Genomic DNA, 25900 nt, shown 5'->3' on the forward strand with positions numbered 1-25900 from the left:
GAACTTTATTTTCATATGCATGGTTTCAAGTGTGATGGAGTACACAGCCAAAACAAAAATGGTGTCACTGTCCAAAATACTTATAGACTGCACTGTATCAATGTATTTAATCCTATGGTTGGGTGCCTGGAGTCAGCTCTATAGTTGTGTAATTAGAACCCTTGAATGCACCTGTGGAGCAACGTTCTGTGACTTCCCCCTTGCAGTGCGGCACCTGGTGTGCAACAATTAGTGGCAGTTTTTCATGAGCCAGGCCCACACAGCCAGAGGGCTGCCTTCAAACACTGATCACAGCTCATTAGACCTCAAGCTTTTTCATCCATAAGGAGAAAAAAAAGAAATATTAAATATTTTAAAATATAATAACTGATTAAACAGCAGCAGTTCATTTAGCATGTGGCAGAATTGGGGTCAATTTCATTTTAGTTCAATTTGTGAAATAAATTGTAATTCAATTAACTGTAAAATCTCCATAGAACATTTCCTGATTTTAATGACTAATGTGCATGCTGTGAAAATGAAGGCATGATAATCATTATTATTTTAGTCTTTTTATGGTTTATTGTTGTATAATATATACATAAAGGAGTATGTAAGTATCGGCATCTAATGAAGCAAAGAACAAAACTCTGGGTTATGAGTACCTACCTACAGTCCTAAGAAGCAGAAATAAACATGGCATCGTGATAAAACAGTTTTTAGATAAAACAACAAATGTTTGTTGGTGTACGGTAGACTGATCTAAAACTAAAACCATTACTTGGCCTAGCACCTGAATACATCTGATATGCTTTTGAAGTGTGTTCACAATTGAGCCCACAGATCCTCTGGTACTGGTTTATTAGTGATACCAACAGAAAGGAATGCAGTCTACTAAAAGAGACAGCATTTAGTCCACTGTGGAGTTTGGTCATTGTTTTCCCATCTTATTTTATTGTCTTTGTAATGTGTATACTTTTGTAAAACATATACTGCCGATTAACACAATATTTGCCCTGTCTAATATGATATAAACATGAAGTTATACCTTGAAAAATCTGCCCCTTCCCAAATGAAAATGAAATGAATCTCAAAAGCTAAATAGTTTCACGGGTATACCCAAATTTTCAATAATAATAATTATTATTATAAAACGTAATTATCATTGTTTTTTTTCGCATTTGTTTCATAATCAAAAATTTTAATGTAATGCATTTTTTCGACTGTGGATTGACATTGTTTCCTCGGGGAAGATTATGTGCGGGGCACGTGTTTCAGGAGGGAACAGGAAGTTTTTTTTAATGGTCAAATGGAAAATATCAAAGATACTAGAGACAAAATAAACAGACAGACTTCTTATGAAAATTAAAAAATACTTCCCAGGGTGCCTTAAAATTCAAACGATTTGTGATTTTGGGAAATCCCTACATTGACTCTTATTCGTTTTGCTCTTACTGCTCTTCGAGCGCCCCCTCTTGGTAATTTTGAGTGTCATATCTTCCTTTTTAAGGAAGTATCTTTGAAAATGCTTCTATCTTTTCTGAGGTTGCATTGTGACGTAGCTAGCTATCATATAATCGGGAAATACCACACATTTTACGATATTCTGCTAGAACAAAACCGAAAATATGGCCAGATTTCTAGAGCAGTTGTTTTCTTTCTTTTGTTTCCTGTTGTTACTGTCAAAACAGACAACCGACGCCAAGGTAAAGAATCACAAATGTCAATTTATTGTACGCTTTTGCATGCCTTCATGTTGGGAATAACAACTACAAAACAAAACTAGCTGCAGACTGCTAGGTACTCCTTGTACTAGCCATTAAGAATTCTTGTCGGTTAGCTAACTTGTCAGTTATTAACAAACAGTTTTCGTAGCTGCAGTTTAATGCATCTTAATGACTTGTTGGAGTTGATAAATTAACGTTAGCCACTGCAATTTTTACACATTTCAGAACTATTTTAATATGTATTGTCTTTTGACTATGATCATTTTAACTGACTTGGTTGTGCTCTGTGGTAGGTCTGACAGTTTGTTAGAACTTTGGAACTTTGTTAGAACTTTTCTAAACTAGCCAACTTTGGCTAGTTTACCAACTTTAGTTTCACTCTCCCCTTAATTGTGATAATACTGCTGCTGCCATACTGATAATGTCTAAAAAATATTTGTTCTTCTTTCCAGAATTCGGATGATATAAGATGCAAGTGTATTTGCCCACCCTACAAAAATGTGCCTGGACAGATCTACAATCAGAATGTTTCGCTGAAAGATTGGTATGTAGTAAAACCTTTTATTCCAAGTCAGGCATAGAAAACTAAACTATGAAAGTGAGAATGGCTGAGCAGCTCACATATTCATCATAACCATAAAAAAAACTATGTGCCTCCATTCTCATGACTCTCTTATGATATATATCTTATTTTGGGTCCTAAAGAACAACATAATTCTGTCAACTGAAATGTGTAAATATGTGATTTAGCATAGATTTGTGTGTGTGTGTGTGTGTGTGTGTTTCATGACTATATTTTAAATTCATGTAAGGAATCTGAATGGCACTCCCTATGCATTGCAGTTTGAGTCACTTGGGCTTCTGTTAGTAGCAGGCTAATGCACTGAATGCTGTTAGAGCTGCCACACATTATGAGTGTTTTTGCAGCCCTGAATCACGCTGCATGTTTCTGCAGTAACTGTCTGCATGTGGTGGTGCCCATGCCAGTGGACGGGAAGGACGTGGAAGCATACTGTCTGCGCTGTGAATGCAAATATGAGGAGAGAAGTTCAGAAATCATAATGGTGAGAATGCTCATTTGGGAGGGGTGGGCAGCATATTTTATCACTTATTTTTATGTTGTCTCCCGGGTTGGAATTCCTGGTCATATTTGTAGGCCATCTCATTGCTGCAGCTTCCCCTGGCAGCTCAAAATCTACTTATAATTTTTTAAACTGTTAATAACCATTATTCGACTCATCAACATTTTTCTCTGAGAGGTGGAATTTAAAGATTCTCTTAGCTGTTGTGTGAGTTTTACTTGAAAGCATTCACATGAATGCTAAACATGCATCTCATATTCATGTTGTTTAAGGTCTTTTGGTATGCTGTCCTGCTTGTCTAATTCAGTTCTAATCACATTTTTGTACGTGTTGCTCTGAAACGCTGGAATTGGCAGATGCGGGGAGAGGAAGTGTGACACTTGATTTTGGTTCAGCCTTGTGACACATTTGAAATGCCAGTCAGGCCCGCCCTTCTGCTGTTCCATGAAGGGGAGGTGCTTCACTGGCTCTTTTCCTCAGTAGCGCAGATTTTGGACAGCTCTTAGGAAAAGCACACAGCAGTAATGCTAACTAAGAGCAGATTGTGTTTTCTTAATTTCTGTTCTGCTCAAAGTTATAAGGCCATCAAATGGAGGATAAGCTACAGTTATTATGTAGTAAGAATGAGAGTTTGATGCCTTCTGTGTAAGTTCTTACAAATTGCCGAGTGACCGGAGTGGGGGGGGGGGTTCTTCTGCACCAGGCAACCATCATCATCTACCTGTCGATTCTGGGCCTGCTGCTGCTCTACATGGTGTATCTGACCCTGCTGGAGCCCGCGCTGAAGAGACGACTGTTCAGGCACTCCCAGCTCATCCAGAGCGAATATGATGTAAGGATACGCTCTCCTGGGCCGGGGTCACATCTGTGCATGTAACCCAGCATTCCACAGCCATGCCCTACACTGTAACCCAGCATTCCACAGCCATGGCCTACACTGTAACCCAGCATTTCACAGACCTGCACTATGAACTGGCATTCCACATCTGCGCTATGTAACCCAGCGTGTCTTTGTTTTTGTCCTGCAGGACCAGCAGTCCATCGCAGACACCCACCCGGTGCCGTCACGGTCGAGGTCCACCGTGCTGAACAAGGTAGAAAACGCTCAGCAGCGCTGGAGGATGCAGGTGCTGGAGCAGCGCAGGTCTGTGTTTGACCGGCACGTGGTGCTCAGCTGAACCCAGGCCGCCATCCTGATGGAACCAGACTCAACCATGGAGAGGAATCGCTGTAACAGACATTTCCCTTTTACGACCTGTGCCTGACCACATCACCGCTGTGGTAACTGGGCTATAACTGCTACATATAGATCATATACTAGAAGGATAGTATTCAATCTCAGACTCATGTCCTGGAGGGCTGCAGACACTGTTCGAGTTACAGTCCTACATGACTGGAGTTACACCTGCAGGCACTGTGGCCCTCCATCACTGCAGTTTGAGATCCCTAGTGTAAAGTCTTTCTCTTGGTTTGTTGAACAACAGAATTAGCCCTGGTGGACTTGAGTTCCTGCACCTTATTTTTGGATCAAAATTACGTTTACACTGGTGCTAATCGGCCTACAATCCTGAGGATCATCCTCATAATTCCTGTTTACATTCTGTTCTGATGTTTCTGAGAGCGTTCAGTCCACCGCACTTTTACAGCATATGATTTAAATGGAAAAACTGCCAACTTCGCTATAAAACTGGTTTAAACATTATCATGCCCGAGTGAAGTACAGGCTGTTTGAATGTAAGGGAGGACTGTTTTTTCACCAAGCTGCTGTGATTGTAGAAGCCATTTTAAAATTCTAACCTGTGGTGCACAATGAAGGGCTATCAATTTTGGGATTTATGTGTGTACTATTGAATGAAGCCCAGCCCTTTATTTTATCTGACAGTTTTTGATGAAGTCAAGCCATGTATCTTTTGCTGTGTTCTGATTTAGAAGTAAACCAGCATTGATGTATGCAGCCATTTAGAAAACTAAGCAAGAATAATTGGTTGGAGCAAAAACCGACTAATACACCAGCCATCTGGGACTGGAGTAGTGCACCTTTGTTATAAATCAGCACTTTTTTATTACATGAGAAAGAAATTATTATTATGTTTACCATTCATACAAATCATTCATACACTGCATTTTATGAATAAACAATTTTGAACTGTAAGTTACAATGAAATGTTGAGTGTTTAAAAATCACATTTGTCAACTCCTCTGCATTGTCAGCCCTTAGATTGCTCTGCTTTTGTGTTCTGTGCCTAAAATAAGAAACTAAGAAACAGAAACAAATATTTCTACTCCCAGTTTTAACTGAGTGGTTACTACATTGATGGATGCAGCTTTACAAAATGTTGGTGGAATTATGTATGTAATTATTCCATGTCTGTCTTTAATTTCTGAATTTATTACTTTATATATCAGGGATTAAAATGATTTTCAGAAATATTAGCCTATAGCTATGCTTCTATGCCTCTATGAAAAGTTCATAATTTCTGTCTCTTGAGTTGTTCATCTGAGACAGAAATGTGATAAAATGCAAAATGACTATCAGTGTAGACTATTCTACATTCTTCAAATGCATAAAATACTACATACCCTTTACATGAGTAAACAATAGCAGAAAATAGCTGCTGGTAGTATGATTGCATGGAGTACTGCCTATATTACTATTTGAAAGTATTTGTGGTGAAAAGGCATTTTCTTACGGGTGGAAAAATGCAAGAAATTGGGAGAAATTGCACAAATAAAAGCTTGTATAAATGTGAAGATTTAGAAATGTTTATGTAATTTTTTGTCATACCCTCAGATTTCTATATTTTACATTAAAATAAAAAAGAATATTTTATAGAATCTCTATCTCCCACCACATTTAGTTCAGCTCATCATTATTCTCTCATTTCTGAGACAGACTACAGTACTATGTGTTACCATCCAGAACTGTTAGTAACAGTTATACTGTTTCTTTTGCAATATATGGTAATCTAGCCTTGTGCACTTTTGTTGCTGGAACAAGCACACTTAACAGGCCATGGCAACATGTGCCTTGGCTTTTTCTCACCATGGCAACCACTGTAAACAATTCAGCGAAGGCTCCTACTGCACCCATTGCAGATGAGAGCTTGGACACGACCAGAAAGAGACAGGATCTCACTCCAGGTTTCACATGGGTAGGCGCCAGTTTTCTAATCATTTGCAGGGAAATAGTTCACATTTATTGTCAGGCTTTTTGTATGTTTGGATATGTGGCCTGTCTGAAGAGGTGTAAAGAGATGCACATTTTGTTTACAGTGGACTATTCTATCATTGGCTATTCTATATTGTAAACTATATCTGCCTCTCTGTGTCTCCATCTTTGTTTTTTAAATTGTATCATAGACTCAGGCCATACATACTGCCTTATAGACATATTTTACTCCAGTTCATTCCAGAGTGAGTGATCCAGTTGGCAATGCCAGACCTCTCCCCTTCGACTCCTGGCATCTTCCCCCTGTTTCTGGGGACATGGGACAGAAATGTCACCTTCATAGTCGACATTTCAGAGGGCATGTACCCTGCCATTGGGTCGGTGAAGCAGTGGCTAGTCCAGACACTGCTGACCAAGGCCTCGCTGCGAGACTCCCTCTTCAACATCCTTGGTTTCTCACACAAGGTGATGTCATTCACTGTTGGTGTCAGTTGTTGCTGTGCAACTGAGCGTATTGGTGTTTAGAAACACAGCTGCATTCTCTAATGGAAGACCTGTTGTACCTATCATGTTTTTGACCCAGATTGGATTCTTGTACTTTTGTAAAGACTGGTGGGGGGTTGTTTGATTGATTGATTGGACTGATTGATGGAATTAATTACCTGTCTGTACCTACCTGTGGTTCTGGTCTCCAGGTGACTAAGTGGAGTGAGCATATGGTGACCTGTAGCCCTGATACGGTGTACGAGGCGATGTGCTGGATCCACTCCCTGAGCTGCTCTCCTGGCCGGGACCTCTCAGGCGCTCTGACCACTGCATTCAGTGACCCAGCCTGCCAGTCGGTCCATCTGGTGACCAACGGCCTCCCGGACGACCCAGAGGAGCTGCTCTGGTTTCTCCCGGACATGGTGGGGGTGCGCCCGGTGCATGTGTTTTACCTGTCTGATACCTGCTGCCCAGACAGCAGGATGCAGACCTTCCTGCAGCGTCTCACTCAGGCCACCAGGGGGAGCTGTCACATCCTGTCTCTCAGCTCCACAGGAGCCGTGGAAAAGGTGAGCATGCTGGGGTTGTAATAATTCACTTGCGAGGTTGTAGATACACGTGTATCTCAGAGCCTGTGTGATGTATTGACTACAGGTACGTCCGCTGTACCTGGCAGAAAGCAGGAGCAGCCCAACAGCCTGCTCTGAACGGAAGTACTGCAGTGCAGGAGCTGTCCTCAGCAGGCCGTTATCTTGTTCACTATGTGCACCTCTGTTCCTGTGCCCTTACAGGTACACGCCTTATCTCCGCAATTCTCTATTCAACTGACACCATTTGGATGACATCATTTGTAATTTATATATAGTGAGCTTCATAATGTTTGGGACAAAGATATATGTTTTCTTGATGTGGCTGTGTACTCCAGTATTTTAGATTTGCTATCAAACAATGCACATGTGGTTAACTTGCAGATTCTCAGCTATTAAAGGGTATTTTAATACGTTACAATACAAATAACAGTCCTTTATAAACACACATAGTTAAATAGAAGTTATCAGTTATTAAGCGTACTGTTTAGAATGTGAATAAAGTGAAAAGGTTTTGGTAAATCTGCACCTCTTAATATGTTGCAGGTGCTCTCTGGGCCACCTAGGTGGAGAGTGTCCTGTGAGCGTGTGCAGCAGGGCCTGGGGGAGTTATAGTGGCCCCCCTGCCTTTCTCCCAGGCAGCCGTGTGCTGGCAAGGAGGGAGCTGGACCGGTTTTACTACCTGGGGACAGTAAGAGAGGAACTGCAGGTAGGTGGGGCAGGAAGTGTGGGGGAAGGGGGCACTAAAGGGGTTATAGATACACTTCAAGGCCAAAAGTATGTGGACACCTGAAATTCAACATCTCATCCAAAATTATGGGCATTAATATGGAGTTGGTCTACCCTTTGCTGTTCTAACAACCTCCACTCTTCTGGGAAGGCTTCATACCAGATGCTGCCTTCACTAGAACTAAGGGGCCTAGCCCAAACTCTGAGAAACAGCCCCCGACCAAGGGATGTCCAGATACTTTTGGTCATATAGTGTATGAGAGGGCAGGTTCACTACATAACAGATGCGTTTGATGGTTCTTTTATCAGATATCCAAGCCAGGCCAAAATCCTGACGTTTTAAATAAATTGTTGTTTTGGAGGCGCAGTTGTGTTCAAGAATAAAATATTTTCCAGACATAAGTGCTTTGGGTCTAATAAGACCATTACAAAAGTAGAAAGCTACATATACAATACATTGACAGTGTGTGGAGCCAAACACTTCCTATGGAAACTCCAGTAATGAGTGTGTACTTGGGTTCATGATCTCTGTAATGCAGATCCTTTATCTCTCTGACCCCCAGGGCAGGAGGGGGGTGTACTTGGTGGAATTTGACAGGCCGGCAGTGGAGGCGGGTTCATGTGAGACGGCCCTGCAGCTGACCACCGCATTGGACTTGGTTCCCCATACACAAGCCCACGGACACAGCCTGGTTCCTGGGGACAAGGTCCTGGCGCCCTGGGAACCGAGCCTGGCCCGGTATGGTCCGGGCAGCGTAATCCAGGGGGTGGAGATCAGGGACCCCCTCAGGGGTGAGGATTCTGCCAACTTCTGCCTTGTAAGGTAGAAGCTTTATTTTTAGTAAGATAGTAATACACAACAGCCATTCACTAATTTCTTATTTTAAACTGATAATACTACTCTCAACTTAACTTTGGTTCCCATTATATAAATAATTATATCATATGATTTGCCTCAGATCCATAGCGTGGAATATATAGATTCATCAGGATATTCAAAATATGGTCAGGGACACCTAATGAAATCAGTCATAATAAAACATGTATGCAGAGTGAGTCATAAATCAAAAACATAATGATACATGTTTACTTTCAAATTATACCATTAGTTTATATGTCTCTGGGGATAAACATTTATTTCAGGGTCCATGGTAATTGACAGGGATAGTCTAAAAATATCTTCAGGCCTTGGTTTCTCCCAGACCTGGGGTTCAACAGATATGTTGTTTGTTGTGTGGTATTTGGCATGATGTACAATATACAAATAGTGCTTCAAACAGACAGCAGCTAACAGTATCAGTAGCTACAGCTACTTAAACCCAGCCTGGCACACTGTGGAGCAAATGCATCTCCACAGGTATAGTCTTCTTCAGGCAGCAGTGATTAAAGAGGTTGTAGGATTAAAAATAGAGTTGGAGCTCAGTGGGAAGATCATTTTACTTGTGTAGCATAAAGCATCTTGACTCACCAGCACAGTGAAGACAGCATTGTGCAGCTTCTGGATTGTCGCAATTCACAAATTAGAGAGGTAGAGAGGCCTGACCCCAGACTTTGCCCCCTCTTTTCCCCTCTCCAGGCAGGAATGAGAGCGGGCTCCATGTGTTGTTTTGGAACGGCTGCCAGGTGAGGGTGCCAGGAGAGGTGGCTGTGTGGATCCCCCCCTCTCTGCACGAGCGGATCCTGCAGGAGCTGCAGCGCCCACTCTGTTACCACGGTGACGCACACGGCTGCCTGCCGTGGCCTCGCTACGCCCTGTGTCCAAGTCTCCCATGCCTAGATCCGCCCCTGCCAACACGACTGGCCCCGCCCCACCACTGCCCTCACAAAGAGTGGTGGTGTCTATCTGCTGTGCCCCCTCAAACCAATGGGCTGACAGGCACAACACTGACGAGCAGGAGGGAGGAGCTGGAGAGGAAGGTTGATGCCCAGTTGAAGGAGCTCAGGGGATTGAGACGGGCGGGGTCTCACTCCTCTTCCTCATCATCTTCTTTGTCCGAGGATGTGGATGAAGAGCCGAAGCTTGCCGGCGTGGATGCGGTCAGTGCGGCAGTCAACACTGACCTCAGCCTCCTGGAGAAGCCGAAATCTGCCTCCCTGGACCGGCCTGCCTGGAGGTACTGGGGAAGAAGCTGTGCAGAGCCGCAGCACAGACAGCCTGGTAGTACTGCTAACTTACATCTTTAAATCTCCAACCCTACCCCCCTACCCCCACCCCAACTCACGCTCCCTCTTGATTGGCCCTCAGGGCAAGATGATGCTGAGATCTCAGCCAGTCACAGAGAAGTTTTTGGGGCTAAATGGAGTGTTTAGTTTGGGGACACACTCACGTTTGCAAGCTGCTGCATCTACCATTATCACATTCGACCAAACTAGTGCACCAGCACATGCATTGCTAAGCAGGTATTGGAGGCAGATCTGGGTTATAATAATTAAAATTATTAGAAATACTTGCCCTTTGGATACCAGCTAATTTTTATCCAGGTCTCAACAGGGCCCAGTAAGCCCCCCAGCCCACAAAAGTTATTTTCCTGAGGTGCTCATTCTCATGAGTCTGCAGGGTGAGGGAAGGGAGCAGGGAATGGATTTGGGCTGAAATGCTCATAAATGCTTCTAATGTAAATTAATTGTTCTGTCAGTGATGAATGTAAAATTGTGGCCATCATAATTTGGTCATATGAAATGCAGTCTTACAGCTGAGAAAACAAACCTTTCCTGTCTGTATCCCAATTGCTTTCAGAACGACTGATGAAGAACAAAAACAGATCTACAAAAGTTTTGCCACCTGAAGCCCAGATCGACAGCCCGACTAATCACAGCTCGTTATTTCAGTTGCTTCCTGTCACCACAGGACAAAGGCTGACCGTTAAGGACGTCTTGCACCATAGTGATTCTGGATCGCCATTAAACGGCGCAGTCCAGTTCCAGCTCATTGTCACTGGTAAAAGTATTCCTGTTACTCACACATGATGCTGGTTCTGTGCCAGATCAAAGTCCTCTATGTACTGTGGACAGATTATCAAATTTCCAGATGCTTTGTTTATTCAAAGGGCATTTAATCACTCACTACCAATTTGTTCATTCTATCAGAGTCAGGTTATCTGGATCATCCGATGTTAAATACAGTATTTTTGTCCCCACTGAAAAATAAATGTGGCCAGTTGCATTTCCAGGTGAAAAAGCTCAGAAGATGAACACGACCATTTCAAATCAATATAATGGCTGTTTAAACCCAACTGAGCCTGTGAATAGGACAGTTGGTGTTGGCTTATTCAATGTGTACAGTACATCAATCAGGCTTCATTATTACAATAAAAAGACTGGCATGCCATTTTCAAGATTACAGAACCAATCTCAAATTTTGTGTTTGGTTCTTCAATTTAGATAATTATGCAACTAGCAGTAATTACAAGCATGCCAGTTGAGAATTGATAAAGAATGATGGACCTGTAATCAGCCCAATAAACAAAGGCAGACTCACTCTGTATAACCTGGCTTTCAGAATATTCACATTTTTTGAACTGATGAAACTGTTTGGTGCCATACAAATATTGAAATATATACTTTATTGGACACATTGATTCATATATATTAATTAGTTGCAGCATAGACATGAAATTATAAAAAATAAACTTCAATCTTGAAATATACCTCTGACATACATTTTTTAAAATTTCATTATAAAAGGATTTATGGCTTATTTAAAATTAGCAGCAATACACATGAAAGCACATCGACTTAATTGGCAGACTTGAAGCATGTACTGGGCAAACACAAAAATTGCACACATTAGACAGTTTTGTTACGATCTGTGAAATCCTAACAGGTTGAAACGTTAGAGGTGAAATGTCAGGTTGACGCTCTCTCCGGCTTCGACCTGCACCAGGTGGGTCTGCTGGTTTGAGTCTACTGCCCCAGCGGTGACAGCGTAGGTTCCTGGAGAAACTTCAATGTGGAAATCCTCCAACGGCGTTTGTTCCTGGATGAACATAAACATACAGGAAAGCACCAAATTCAGGCAGAAAGATAACCTACAGCAAAACACAGAATTCAGGCAAGTCACCTAACTATGTCCCTCACCCAGCCTTCTTGTTAATTTACAGACAGGATAATATCCAGTGGCAGGGCAAAAGGTTCACTTAAACACAAAACAAAGGACATGACATTAAGGGTTCCTTACATTCCTCCTAGAGGTGGTATGCTTTAAGGGCCGTGGCAGCCGGTGTGAGTGGTATCTGCACACGTGCTTTACCTCAAACTCAGAGGTCCCCTGCACTGGAACGGACTTATAGAAGTTCTGCGGAACAGAATAATGGACCACGTTAACATTTAAATTTCAATATAGATAAGAGAAATGTGGACAATGTTTGTGATTATATACCTTGCATTGATGAGTAGTCTGTGCCATAAATTCCACTACGGTTTCAAAAGCGTCATCTAGGGTTGTACGCGTCCGCGCTTTCTGTGTCCATACAAAACAAATTCGAGGCGTTTTAGATGCGTTCATTTGACTGCAATGAGATAAATTATTGTAAGAAAATAAACGGCACTCGGAGTTGTTCTGTCTTTTTAACTTGTTAAGCCACGTTCCCACATTTCGAAACATCGAAGAATCTTGGAGACAATGATGCTAAAGGTACCTCCGCGTCCCAGGGCTCGGGCTGGTTTCTCGAGGCATCCTCTACCGGGGTGGGCTGCGATGACGGACTCACACTCGCCCAGTCGACGCTACGTCTCTGGGCGCGTTCCAACACTTGCAGTCCAAGCCTGGAAGACCGTCTCAGAGACGATTCTAACCAGGCTTGACTCGACATCGAACAATGCCAAAAGACAAGTACCTTGAAACAAATTAACAAGCAAACTTCGCTACACATTTTGAACCTCCTGCTATATATTCTACGCTCGCATCACAAAAACTCTCATGCTGTCCCAACTTTCTAGATAGCTATTCGACAATCTGTAGCAAGCTAATTAGGACAGAGGAACACCTATAGAAAGGTTAGCATGTTAGTGTTTGACACATGCAGCTATAAAGGCATTCAGCAATACATTACAATGTACAAGGTGCTATGGACCCTTGTGTCTGAAATAAAGTTAAATTGAATTACAATGTTATCACAGTCTGAAACGAAAGTGTTACTCTCTACCCTTTAGCTTGCGCTTAACTTTTCAGAATACGCGGCCGTTAGCTATAAGTCCTGGTTGTTACAAAAAATTTACAGACTGCGTGTGACACTCGCCGTCTTACATTACTTACCACTCGAAATACGCAAAACCAGTTATCACTGAGACTATCTTCTGTTCTTAAAGGGTTACTATGTTCTGTTGTTAGCCAATTTTATACACTTCTCATGACATTTTCAGCGCCACCAAGATTCTGCGCAATGGTCTTTGGGTAATGTAGTTCTGTAGATTCCACTCAAAATAACATTTCCTTCATTCTAGGTCAAGCGGTATAACTACATAACAGTGTAAAAACCCTTTGCGGCAGTTTCTAAAGTAATTTCACCCGCTATCAGAGCCTCATATTGCCCACCTACCCGTTATTGTTAAATAAATCGCGTCGGGTAACTTAATTCTACTGAAGTTCAACAACGAACATAATGGCTACTTTTTTTGTTTGTTGTAAAATAAAATAGTGTAGATTATATTTATTTTGTTTATGTGCATTTGAAGGAAGAATTCTCTGCAAATTTGATCTGGCTGTTTAACCATAACATTTCAAGAAAACGACCAATATAGGCCTATCATAATGTATAAAAAAACATTCACGAATGACGACAGCATACCAGAACTATAACCGATGAAAAATAAATATTTTTATGCAGTTTAATAAATGAGAATTAATTAAGAATCTTATTGGATTCATTCCCCCCATACAATTGCCCTGAACCACTAAAGTATAATTTCAGGACTGGATAGCCTATTCAGTAGAGTATTCAGTATATATATATAATTTGCTAGTCTTTTGGCTATATCATTGGTTGAGGAGGAGTTCAGTCCTGTCTAAAAAAATTGAGTTAATTCTGCTTTCATTTTTTAAAAACTTATCTTTTTTTCCAGCGCTGTCGTCATCACATCCTGTTCTCCCCCTTCTCATTTTTCCGTGTACAGCTATCCAAAAAAGATTATTGCCGGCGCAATTGTAGCAGAACTTGTGCAGTTCGGAGAGAAAAGCTAAGCCACGCTATGGATAACTGAATAAACACAGAAACGCACACAGACGGAGTAAAAAGAGGTAGGAAAATACATACATGATTTCCAAAAGAAAACACGATTCTGTTTTAATAACAAAATAACTTGTTATATTACACACAATAAGTCAATATGCTAAATAATTTTGGTAATTGCTTTGGTGGCGTGCTTGATAAATATTGACAATTCTATTTGTAAACGTTTTCTTGCATTATTAATTAGCCATACTGACAATGTGTTTAGATGTTGATGATAAAGAATCTAATGTTAGACTATTTTCCAATTGATATAATACAGGCGAAATGTACATTTTCAGTCATTAATTTATTTCACTGGAGAGAAATAAGTTCTGCACCCATTTGGCTGGCTAAACAGTAGTTCCCTGCAGTATAGAATAACAAGGGGGCGCTCTAGCTTGCTACAAAGCATTTTGTGAATTGGCGAGTAAGCAGTAAGCCTTTTTGTTTTAAGTGATCCTCATCAACTTTAGCTGGAAAGATTTGGAACATCTGACGTCTATTATTATTATTATTATTATTATTATTATTATTATTATTATTATATGCGATTAATTGGTATTTATATCTTCTCGTTGTTTTAATTTGCTAAGACCTACTTAAATCGTGCAGTTGCCATCTTTTAAGTTATCTGTACCTTTGCTAAAAAAAAAACAGTTGTGATTATAGCTATATGTTTTGGACAAATACTTTTTTATTTGGCTCTGTACTCCATTTTAGATTTGTAATGAAATAATTCACATGTGGTTAAAGTGCACATTCAGATTTCATTTATGGGTATTCTTATACATTTTGGGTTCACCATGTAGAAATCATAGCCCTCCATTTCAGGGTGCCATAATGTTTGGGACAAATGGCATCAAATGCGTTTCTGATTAGTTAGGAGTGTTCAGTTGCTTGCTTAGTGCAGGTATAAGAGAGCTTTCAGTATCTGGTATTGATTGTAGACTTTGTATTGCCTTAGGAGTCTGTTGTTGGTGTTTGTCAACATGCGGACAAGAGTTGTGGCAATAAAATTCAAGGAAGCCATTATGAGGCTGAGACATAAGAAAACTTCAGTCAAAGACATAGGATAGACCGTAGGCTTACAAAAATCAACTGTTTTCAACATCATTAAGAAAAAATAGAATACTGGTGAGCTCAGTAATTTCAAAGAACCAGGTAGGCCAAGTTAGACCTCTACAGTTGATGACCAAGGAATTCTTATCATAATGAAGAAAAACCACCAAACACCTGCCCAACAGATCAGGAAAACTCAGGAGGCAGGCGTGGATGTGCCAGTTACTACTGTCCACAGAAGACTTCACACAGAGATATACAGAGGCTACACTGCAAGCTGCAAACCACTAGTCGCAAAAACAGGATAGCCAGGTTACAGTTTGCTCAGAGGTACCTAAAAGAACCTGCAGAGTTCTAGAAAAAGACATTGTGAACAGATGTGATGATGGTGTAACTGTTGGTAGCAGCAGCAGAATGAATTCTGATTTGTGCAGAATCATCTTATCCGCTCAAGTTAAAGAAAATGCATTCGAACTCATTGGACAGTTCTTCATCCTACAGAAAAACAATGGGCCTTACTCACAAAACTTAAATTATTCTTACTTTTGCTCTTAAAAATGTTCCTGCAAAAAAACTATATGAGATTCATGACACGTGCAGACCTTAGTTTTTATGCATATCCCAGGTGTATGAGATGATGAGTACTGTATTGTAAATTTTATGCACAATCCTGTTCAGGTGATTTTCATGAGAAAACAACCATGGACACAGATATGAAAATAATTATGAATGCCGAAATGTTCTTGGAAACGTTCATCCACACAGTTTACAATCAAATGTGATCACACACGTTTCGTGATTGAGGCCCAGTGATACAAAACATACAAAGGAGTTTTTCAAAGCCAAAAACGGGAAAATTTGTGACTGGCTAAGTCATTCACCCAGTCTGAATCCAATTGAATATGCATTTCATATACTGAAGAGAAAACGTCAGGCAACTAGTCCCTGAAACAAGCAGGAGCTGAAGATGGCTGCAGTACAGGCCTGGCATAGCATGTATAAAAAGTACTGCAATTTCTACATGGAAAGACATGTAAAAGCTGTATAAAACATGCTTAGAATGTATAAAAATATGCTTAAATGAAAGCTGACAGTGTGAACTTTAACCACACATGAACTGTTGTTTGTTTACAAATCTAGAATTGCACAGTACAGTGCCAAATCAAGAAGAAAAAAAGTATTTGTCCCAAACATTATGGGGCTCACTGTATATTATAGCAATAGGCCTATCGGCTTTAGCTTTATCGGAATTCATCAGTGTGCTGTATAAAAAATATGAGACACTCGATGTGTCGATGAATGTCCGTTTCTCTGCTGACTGAGGTCTCCATACTCTGGACATTCCCATTTGTGAGTTAATGAGCCCGCGACTGCGCCTCTCTCTGAGTCTTACTTCCAGAGCTGCACTGTGAGAATGTTTAGATAAGTGTAATGGGGCTGCATCGCACAATCGGCAGCACAGTAAGAAAAGCTCTGGTGCTCCTTCAAGGCCCCCTCTGCTGTGCTCACGTTGTCATGGCAGCGCAGCTCAGAGGAGTTTGTCAGTGCCTCTCAGTGAAAGCTAACAGACTCACTGGGCCAGATTCAAATACATTTAGACTATTTAAGAACACGTGCAGTTAATTCTAACCTTCTCAATAAAAATGGGGTTTCATAGATTGACAAGTTATGGTTATCATTGATTGGTCATACCATTTTAAGGTACTTTTCAGGCTAAACTCTATTTGAGTCATGCTATTATCAATCATGCTGAATTCAGGTCGATGTTCTCCTTTGCAGAGGAACGTGTCAAAAAATGTTAAAAAAACATGATCTAGATTTATTAAACGTTGAGTCAAAATGTTGAAATAGCCATCATGACTGATTATCCCTGCTAAAGACAGCAACAAGACATGTAAAACAGTTGTGTTGATAAACATAAGTGACAGAAGTAAAAACTTCAAAGAATACTGTGATTGATTTTAAGAGATTAGCAACAGCTATTTACTGTGTCAACTTCCCTCTTGCTGAGCAGACTGGTAGCAATGGAAAGCACCTTATAACACACAGAACCAATTGCACCTCCATGTATGGACAGATGGGGCTTCGGAACAACAGTTTTTTTTTTAATCTACGTGTATCACAACTGTTGAAACAAATGTCAAGTGCACAGTATTTACATTGCCTCACCATATAAAACCAAAGAGGTAGCCTGTAGGATGAAACTATATGTCATATACCTCTTTTACAATGCTGACCGATGCTGAAAGGTGAATTTTGCCCTGAAGCTGGTAGAAGCTGTATTGTTCACTGTGCTGAAGACGTGCTCCCTTAGCCATAGCCTCAAAGTGGACACCATACGAAGTGTTTGGGAAAGGCTTTTCTGAGTATATCCAAAGGCACAGAAAATATTAACATTTTTGATTTTAAATTATCTACAATAGATTTAATTTGCTCAAAATTGCTAATCACCATTTCAAAGGATAACTTATTCAAAGGATGACATTTTATATGCTGAAGAGTCTTCATTTCCATAGTTTCCTTGACCCACTGACCTGTAAGCTATTTAAAAATATCCAGATGTCTGATGGGAAGGATCTCACAGGAATATTTGATGGGGAAGAGTTTGGGGAGAGAATACAAAGAGCTGTGCGGGATAGGGGCTGCGGTATTTCACTGCTTTTTACGGGTTCTCAAAACATGACTGGTTGCACCCCATAGAAAAACAGACAAGGTAAGTATAAGGCATCCAGTAGAGTTAGGATAGATGTTCCCCTTTGCCTGAATTACTTTAACAGTAGTAAAATGTGGGCAGGGCTGACCCCTTGGGAGATATTCTCTAAATGGTTTTGAGGCATGAAAATACTGTGGAGCAATTGCTTCAGTCTGACACATAAACAAAATATATCTAGTGTTATCCAGTAACATTGATCAGTATTCTGTCATAGTTGTCTGAATAAGGAGATTTCCTGTGGGTGTAGGGTATTAATATTACGTTTGTTTGTTTTGGTCTCTGGAAAACATTGATCTCTGGAAAATAACACAGAAAAAGGTTTGTTGGAACATGGACCTCAGGAAAAGCCAGCCAGAGACAGGAAAAATTCCAGCGATACCAAGTTATGGCTGATAGTTTTGGTTATTCATCAGCAATAGTGTGCACACAGAACACAGCTGTTGGAGAAAGTCACAAGGCTGCCGTGGCACAGGCAGAACCAGATTACGTCAGAAAGCTTTCGGAAAGGAGCTCAGAGATGCCATGGAGGAGACTCTGCTCTGTGACCATGAGGCATTTGATTTCCTCTGAGAGAAAAGCGGTGGCAGTCTGTGTGGTGGTCTGTGTTTGTGACTCCCCAGGCTGACATGGTGGCCAGGGTGGCACTGCAAACAGGCAGTGGCAGGATATAGTGTGTGGAACTGATGGGAAATGATGGGAGTTCATGCATTTTCAGCGTAATGCTTGGCCTAATTTTTTTTTTACAGCTTCTTTGACCTGGACACTTCTGGTGCACTGGAAATAATAATAATAATAATAATAATAATAATAATAATAATTCTAAAAAATGTCCAATAAAAGGTATTTCTTAAAGATATTTCTAAAGTTATTCACTGCAGATGTGGCAGCTTCTAGAATTTATACTTTATAATTTATTATAGTGTAAAAGTTCTATATAAAGGGCTAAGTAAAATTAGGATAAGGCTTACTTCTTGACAGTTTTAAAAGGACCACAAATGTCTCCAGGGTCATTTAGCTACATGTTTAGATGTATGGTTCTCGGGGGAAAATAGTTTCCTTAGGTGACAAAGAACTAAATTCTTGGGACAGCTCATTAAGTTCCAATTCAGTTGGTTCTGTCACACCACATTAACGGGAAAAAAGTCTATTTAACTTTGTGGTAACCCCACACTTAAACAGTTGATCTACAGCATATTTTGATATTGTGATATTCCAAACAGCGATTTTTCTCTTGGGTGATATTTAGTCTGAGCAGAAATATTTTTCTCAGCTTCCTGAGAGGCAGGAGGGAGCTGTGCAGGGGGACGCACATGTACTATGCACTGCAAGGTCATTTGTTGAACAGAAACATGATTCACATTGGATTTGATGTTGGAGCCACATCTTCCAATATGCCATAAATCTGCTGATCATGCATGCAAGCTTTGTGAGAACATACCGAGTCTCCATAAGCTCTCACAGGAGCCATACATTTGCAAAAGCGCCTTAAACACACTACATAATTCCGCACTCTGTCCTCTTGTCACAGAGAGCACCCCTTTCCCTTTATCCTTTTCCCATCTCTGGGAATTATGCTGAGATGCACCTCATTTAAAAAGGAAGACTAATTTGCCTAAAAAAGAAAAATGGAAAAACAAATTTTGTGATTAGCTTTGCTCATGTAATAAAGTTGTACATTGTGCTGGCTAATTGTAAGAAGTTGGGCAATGTTCACAATATGTGAGGTGTTTGTCTTTTGCTTAAAGGAGACTGACATCTAGCTGTTTGGACTTTTGACTCAGGATGTTTGAACTGTGGTTAGGAAACCATGTGCTGCACCCTGAAAGCAGTATGTTACTGCACAGGTTTAGAGATAATTGGGATACGCTTTGATGGCTCAGGCACTGGCTTTGTCATCAGAGGCCTAAAATTACAGATCAGTTTGGAATGCATCTTCTCTCATGGGGCAGTTTGGGCTCCCAGTACAGCCAGATAACTGTGGCTTTTGCAATGGAGGAGCCCATTAATTTGACCAGTTTGGAGTTAAAATCTTTATAAAATAGCTCAGACGAGCTTGTCAACTGTTGCTCACTGATTCACTTGTAGCTTTCCATGGAGAAGTTTTTCTGCATTAAACCGAGTGCAGACATACGACAAAACAGAGCTGTGTACACAAAAGACATCATATTCCAATGGCTGATCTTTGAATAATGAATGGCTTATTTCCAAGATATCCTGTCACATACAAGTTGTGATCTAATTGCAAGCATGTTGATAAATAACCATTGTATGTTGTGATATGTATACAGCTGTTTGCTGTCTAAGAATGAATGAGAAATTCATGGAATCAGAAATTCAAAAAGACATGATGGTGACCATTTCTGAGCATCATCTTAAAATACCTGCACAGGTCAGAGGCGGAAAGTGAGGGTCTTATTGAGCTGTGGTGAAGAATATATTTGATTCTATCTACATTTAGCAGCCTGCAAGTTCTGAAGCGATAACATATACAACTCCCTTATCTGAAAAGTTGTGTTGTATGGTGCTACTATTGGTTCCCAAAAAAGGTTTGGGAAAGGCCCTTTCCTGTTTCAGCATGACAATGCTCCCAGGCACACAGCAAGGTCCATATAGAAATGGTTTTGTCAAGAACGGTGTGGAAGAACTTGACTGGCCAGCACAGAGCCCTGATCCCAACCCCATCCAACACCTTTGGGATCAATTGGAAAGCCAACTGCGAGCCAGGCCTAATCGAACAATCAGTGCTGACCTCCCTAATTCTCTTCTGGCTGAATGGTAGCAAATCCCTGCTGAAACACTCCAACATCTAGTATAAAGCCTTCTCAGAACAGTGGAAGTTGCTATAGCAGCAAAAGTTGGACCAACTCCATATTAATGGCCATAATTTTGGATGAGATGTTGGATGTCAGGTGTCCACATACTTTTGACCATGCAGTATAGTTGTAAATGTGCATACACAATCGCAAATTTGGGGATCGTGTGCAGGTGTACATTGATTTTTTCTCAGAATTACAATCAGTTAGAAAGACTGGTTACTAAATTGCTACCACATCCTCCTTCAAAAAAAGTGAACATAATGGCTCTGAAATGTTAGCCCACTGATGTGATGTATTGCAGTGATTGAAAGCATTATTGGTATGTTATAAATGCAATTTATAACCAATATAAATGTCCTTATAAATGCAGTCAGGGATGAGTCCGTTTGAGCTCACATACTATGGCTTGTCTCCTACTGAAGCCTGCCACTGTTTGGCCAGGTTTTTCTGCCATTGCAGACTTGGCTACTGTAGATAAAGGAGATGCGTCTGTCAGTTTTTCCTTGCCTGCCCAAAGGGTGTCAGTAATCACACCACTCCAAGCCAGAGGCTGATCCATTTTTCTCACAAATGATACCTTCTCTTAAAAAACATGGTATGTTTGTACGGCACTTCTCTGGGCTCAGAATTTAGTGAGAGAGGCAGCTGAGAAAGAAAATAGCTCATGTGCCCACAGGCACATCTTGTATCAACAAGTCTCAGCAAAACCAGATATCGCAAAATCCATGTGTTCTGAGGGATTACTTTAAATACAATAGAATGATAAAGTATTTTATTTGGAGCAAACTTCCCCTTTCTTACATTTCACAGGATTCTGATTTTTTTTTAAAAATCTGGAGTCATAATAATTTAATATATCCGTGCTGAGAACAGTACAGATGATGTGTATGGCTAATACATTTTTAAGAGAAACGATTACATACAAGATACATGAACCTCTGTCACTGGCTTTGACTGGACTAGGTTGTATAGCATGACATTCTGTAATTCTATACATTTTTACTAATGAAGCAATTTCAGCATACAATATATCATTTTATTCCAGTCTGAGGCTTGGACCGTCATCAGTGTGCTTAAAATGTTATACGAAGTTATTACATTTTGCTGATGAATAGAAACGGCCATTAACGATTTGTGGGCTGCAGCCCGCGGTCACTGTTCACATTCCAGAGAAGTGAAACTACAGACATCACTCAAATCGCGAAATCCTACCTGGGAAGCTAGAAGCACAAACCAGGCCACTGCATGTCAAAGATTCCGTGAGGTGCAAGAAAGGCGATGTTAGACGTTATTCATCGGATAGGGTCGGTTAGGAAAAAACTCACACGTTTACCGTAGGCCTATAATTGTGAATCAATTATGCTATATTGTGAAACAAACATAGCAATGTTTTAGAAAACCAGATACATACCAAATCAGTCCACTCTTATGAAAGCAAAAAAATGTAAAACTAAAATAAAAACATGTCTATGATTCTGGCGGTAACTTCGTGGAGTGTGCAAGAGTGAGAGAGCGCTGAGAAGCAAGTAGGGGGCAAAACAACGCATCACTATAGAAACAAGCCCATCCTGCAGCCAGAGGGAGGGTTTAGTTTTCTCGGGAGGTCACGCTTCGGAGTTCAGGGAAGAACATCATCGGCAAAACTTTGGGTTTTGCTACAGTCTTGCTAGTAGGATTCATATTTGTCTGGGAAATACGAAATTCAGAATGGCGCGGAGAGGGAAGCACTGCTACACTGAGGTATTTTGAAAATTTTCTGTTTGTTATTTGTTTCAGACGGAGGAGAAATTTGAAAAAATGTGTCCTTCCTAATTCTTGAACTCATTCACTTTTCTGGTCAAATCTGGCATATTTCAACGAGATGATGTTACACAGGACCGCTTTGTTCTGCTTGGCAAAATTAGAAAAAGAACATTTACAGGGAACTACATATTTGGCGATTCACGGTGTTTTATGTAGTCTAAGTCTGAAACATCAAGAGTTCTCGTTTTCCAGTTTTAATTAGGCTATTCATTCAGGCAGTTATATTGTTTTGAAGACTGTATTTCTGTAGCTGTATTTCTGTACAGTCAGCTGTGATGCTTTCAAGCCCACGACTGGAACTTCGCGGAGTGAAAATGGCCTGTATGTGTGAGCATATTGTACTTTTTATCTGGTTTCCGTACCACAAACTTATGTTATGTCCGACCACGCGCACCGGGACGTGCTAATTAAATACATTTCCCCCCTTTTCTCTTATGCCAAGCATGACCATCAGATATTTTAACCATTGCCGTTTAAAACAATGTGTTTTATAATGTTGCCATAATGATCTCTGTAGAATCTTACAGATAAGAAATCGTCCGAATTGTTATTTGATTTAATAACACTCCCTTTAAAGATTCCACCATTCTGTAAACATAATATCAGAGAAATTCTCTAGCATTCTTGTTTTAAGTTGCGTTCACTCTACGCTCTGCTATCAGCAGCGGCACCAAGCTTTCTTTCTTGAATTTTCTAAACAGAGTGCCTATTGTGCCTGGCTAACAATGACCTTTCCTTCTGATTGGACTGAATTGTAGTCTCAAAGCTGGAGAGGCCGCGGACTGTTTTCTCTGCATGGCTGTCTTATTGGCATTATGCACTGTTGACTGTGGTCGCAATACCTTTGACATTCAGCCTGTACTATGTCCGGACAGCATCAACCGTTTAACTTTAAGGTCTGTGCCTTTCTCTCTTATTCCTGTATTTTTGACATAGGCTGGGCTCTATAATCCTGCTGATTATCACTTTGCCACTAGATTTGTCAATTGCCTTGTGATTCATAAAACTTTTTTTGTCAGATGACACCTTGTGACATTTTTGATGGTTGTTTCTCAACCACTGATCCTTAAAATATTACAGAATATCCAGTAATTTTTCCGGAATGTTGTCAACTGTCAATGGAGAAAAAAAATTCCTGTTTTCTGTCTAAGTATGTGCGTTCTTGTTGGTGAAATTACAGGGTGAGTTAAACTAAGTGCATCTTGTTCTGCTCTTGCCATGCTTATGTGAGTAAATGGGCAAATCCACTGATAAGATCTAAACGAACAGTGGCATGAGGCCGCACACAAGTGGAGATCAGAAGTTGTCTAATCATCACACAGTACATCTGTGATGAGTCAGCTATACAGAGTCACCTTTCAGTCCTGCTGCCAAACAGTATTTTCCCACATTTATGGTGATGAAAGGATGGAGGTTTCATAATAGCCACTTCCTCATTCATTCCGGCTCGGTGTGACTGAGGACTACTCACCATGCCAACTGAGTGGTGATTGGTGCCTTCCTTTGACACTGTAGCTCAACACAAGGCATGTAACTGGAGGAAAAGGTCAGTAAAATCCAGTGACCTGATAGGCAACACTTGAGTAAAGAAGACAGCGGAAGATTTGGCTCAGTTGGTTAGAAACACCATGGCTGTGGTTTCCCATTCACAGTGTAACCCATGTTACCTGGAGATGTGATCAAGGTGCAGAATATTATCTGTGTCATATTGTGATAAGGAAATTTGTGGCTTTCTGCCTTATTGTGCGATTCCTGAAGCCACTGACTTCCCACTAGACCATCTTGAAAAGACTAAGTTGAACCAGTCACATGCTTATTTTTTTGGTTTTGATACCTATTACTCTCCTCTGAGTTGTAGCAGGCATTTATTTCTCATTTCTCAGGATAAATCCCATTATGGGACTGAACATTAGCAGCAAGCCAGATGGTTTTGGTTGGTGAGAGGATGACTGTGAACTGGTATCACACCTTTTGTGTGTCCAGTGCATTGGTGACTGCCAGCCACAAGGCCACTACAAACTAAGAAAGACCCTGGAGCAGAAATATGATGTCGAAACATTCACCAAGTACTGTTTCATATGAGATCCTGAGCAGTTTAAGGCTTCACAGGCATGATGGGAGGTTTTATCCCCTCATTGGCATTAAATGGTGCATTTGGTTTGTTCAGCATCCCAGTGTTGCTCATTGTCTCTCTCTCTGACGGTACGTGTACCATTTTGTTTCTCCCCTGCCGGTTTGGATTTCAGCTGAGGGCCGTCAGAGGTCTAGGAATGCTCTGGACACTTTCCCGCTGTCCCGCTCGTCTGGATCAGTGTGTGTATCAGTGAGCTCTGTGCCATCTGGGCTCTGCCCAGGAAACCCAGAGACTGACGGGGTTAAAGGAACCCTCTTGCCCTTCAGTGGGGTAATTCAACTCCTGCTGACCTCTCCTGCCACTTCCTCATTCCACCCACCCCACCTCCCCTCCACCACACCCCAGAACGATGCTGGATCAGGGCCTAGATAGGCTGAGCAGTCTGTTTCCATCATTATGTAGCCTATTCTTACACGTAATATTAAAGTGCTCTGGTCCATTACATGTAAGTAGGGCTGTGCCAGTAATCAGTTAACCAAGTATCCACGGTAACCTGCTCCTATGACGATAAAAACCAATTAACTGTCGGTTAAAAATACAGGTCATTCATATATTTATTTTGCGCATACCATAGCAAGACACTGGTATAGCTTCCCACGCACTTTAGTAACATCAGTTGCAGTGAATGTGATGTTAAAGTAGGCTACCAACCAACATATTAACCTACTTTAATGTTGCATTTACTGTAACTAAAGTATTTTAACAATATTCCTCTGGTCAGGTATAAATGTGGCTGCTCAGAACCATTTATTCAAAGTTGTTATTCGGCTGAATGTTTACTTTTATAGTTTTATTTGGTTTTGTAGTTTTTTATCACCTGTATGGCAAGCTTACACAACATTGTTGTTTACATTGATTGTAATGGCAAGTAATCTGTTTAATTAAAAGAGCAAAAAATATGTGCAATACTGTTGTGTTAAAATTTTCTAAATACAAATTGAACCAAGTGAAACAGCAAAGGAAAGTGCCCATTTCTCTCCCCCTCCCCCTTTAACTCTTTACCATGGTTACTTTAAGCACGGTTAGTCAAATATGCAAATCGTGTCACCAGCACAGCCCTACATGTAAGATCCTAACCCTAACCATTTTCATGGCTCCTCTTCCATTCTTTTTGATTTCCCTTTTGCAGTAACAATGTTATAGGTGTAATGTGCTGAGGTTTATCCTTGCAGTTTTTGTTTACAGTTTGTTTGTTTGTTCAGCTAAATTTACATTTATTGATTATAAATGTGCCTTCTGGGTGATATTGCACTTTTGAATTTGTGATAATAGCACTGTTCTGGATTGCCATAGATAGCACCTATAAAAGGTGTGACACCATGTAATCACAAGATGTGACACAGCATGGCTGTGTCAGGTTTGTTCTTCGATGGTTGGGCTTGTTTGGATTGAAAGGGCCGTTTGTGA

General features: G+C 40.7%; 4 protein-coding genes across 8 annotated transcripts in view; 3 read left to right on the forward strand and 1 right to left on the reverse strand.

Annotated features, from left to right (window-relative positions):
* The first annotated feature begins 1471 nt into the window (after positions 1 to 1471).
* Positions 1472 to 5545, forward strand: LOC118215041 (transmembrane protein 9B-like). Its single transcript, XM_035395418.1, has 5 exons — positions 1472 to 1685; positions 2159 to 2250; positions 2662 to 2770; positions 3492 to 3620; positions 3817 to 5545. Exons 1-5 carry the CDS (start codon positions 1608 to 1610, stop codon positions 3964 to 3966), a joined length of 558 nt encoding a protein of 185 aa, XP_035251309.1. The 5' UTR covers positions 1472 to 1607; the 3' UTR covers positions 3967 to 5545.
* A 291-nt stretch (positions 5546 to 5836) lies between these two features.
* c16h11orf16 (chromosome 16 C11orf16 homolog) lies at positions 5837 to 10903 on the forward strand. Its single transcript, XM_035395413.1, has 8 exons — positions 5837 to 5940; positions 6192 to 6422; positions 6653 to 7012; positions 7098 to 7234; positions 7577 to 7739; positions 8323 to 8551; positions 9336 to 9917; positions 10497 to 10903. The coding sequence occupies exons 2-8, from the start codon at positions 6222 to 6224 to the stop codon at positions 10724 to 10726; spliced, it is 1902 nt and encodes a 633-aa protein (XP_035251304.1). The 5' UTR covers positions 5837 to 5940; positions 6192 to 6221; the 3' UTR covers positions 10727 to 10903.
* A 400-nt stretch (positions 10904 to 11303) lies between these two features.
* akip1 (A kinase (PRKA) interacting protein 1) lies at positions 11304 to 13163 on the reverse strand. 3 transcript variants are annotated; one of them, XM_035395416.1, is made up of 5 exons: positions 13014 to 13163; positions 12397 to 12594; positions 12138 to 12218; positions 11937 to 12053; positions 11304 to 11735 (listed from the first exon to the last, which is right to left on the reverse strand). In XM_035395416.1, exons 2-5 carry the CDS (start codon positions 12568 to 12570, stop codon positions 11592 to 11594), a joined length of 516 nt encoding a protein of 171 aa, XP_035251307.1. In that variant the 5' UTR covers positions 12571 to 12594; positions 13014 to 13163; the 3' UTR covers positions 11304 to 11591. The 3 variants fall into 3 exon arrangements, with proteins under 3 accessions (XP_035251307.1, XP_035251308.1, XP_035251306.1); XM_035395417.1 differs by lacking the exon at positions 13014 to 13163 and having other exon boundaries at positions 12138 to 12267; positions 12397 to 13005; XM_035395415.1 differs by lacking the exon at positions 13014 to 13163 and having other exon boundaries at positions 12397 to 12998.
* A 689-nt stretch (positions 13164 to 13852) lies between these two features.
* Positions 13853 to 25900, forward strand: part of LOC118215038 (DENN domain-containing protein 2B-like) — a 59671-nt gene continuing 47623 nt past the window's right edge. For 2 of the 3 annotated variants that reach the window (XM_035395412.1, XM_035395410.1), the window contains exon 1: positions 22134 to 22296. The gene's annotated coding sequence lies outside the window, so the exon portion shown is untranslated. Of the gene's footprint in view, positions 13995 to 22133; positions 22297 to 25900 lie in introns of those variants that run through there. The other variant, XM_035395411.1, reaches the window with a different exon arrangement.

Source organism: Anguilla anguilla, chromosome 16 (genome assembly GCF_013347855.1).
Source record: "Anguilla anguilla isolate fAngAng1 chromosome 16, fAngAng1.pri, whole genome shotgun sequence".
Classification (NCBI taxonomy): domain Eukaryota; kingdom Metazoa; phylum Chordata; class Actinopteri; order Anguilliformes; family Anguillidae; genus Anguilla; species Anguilla anguilla.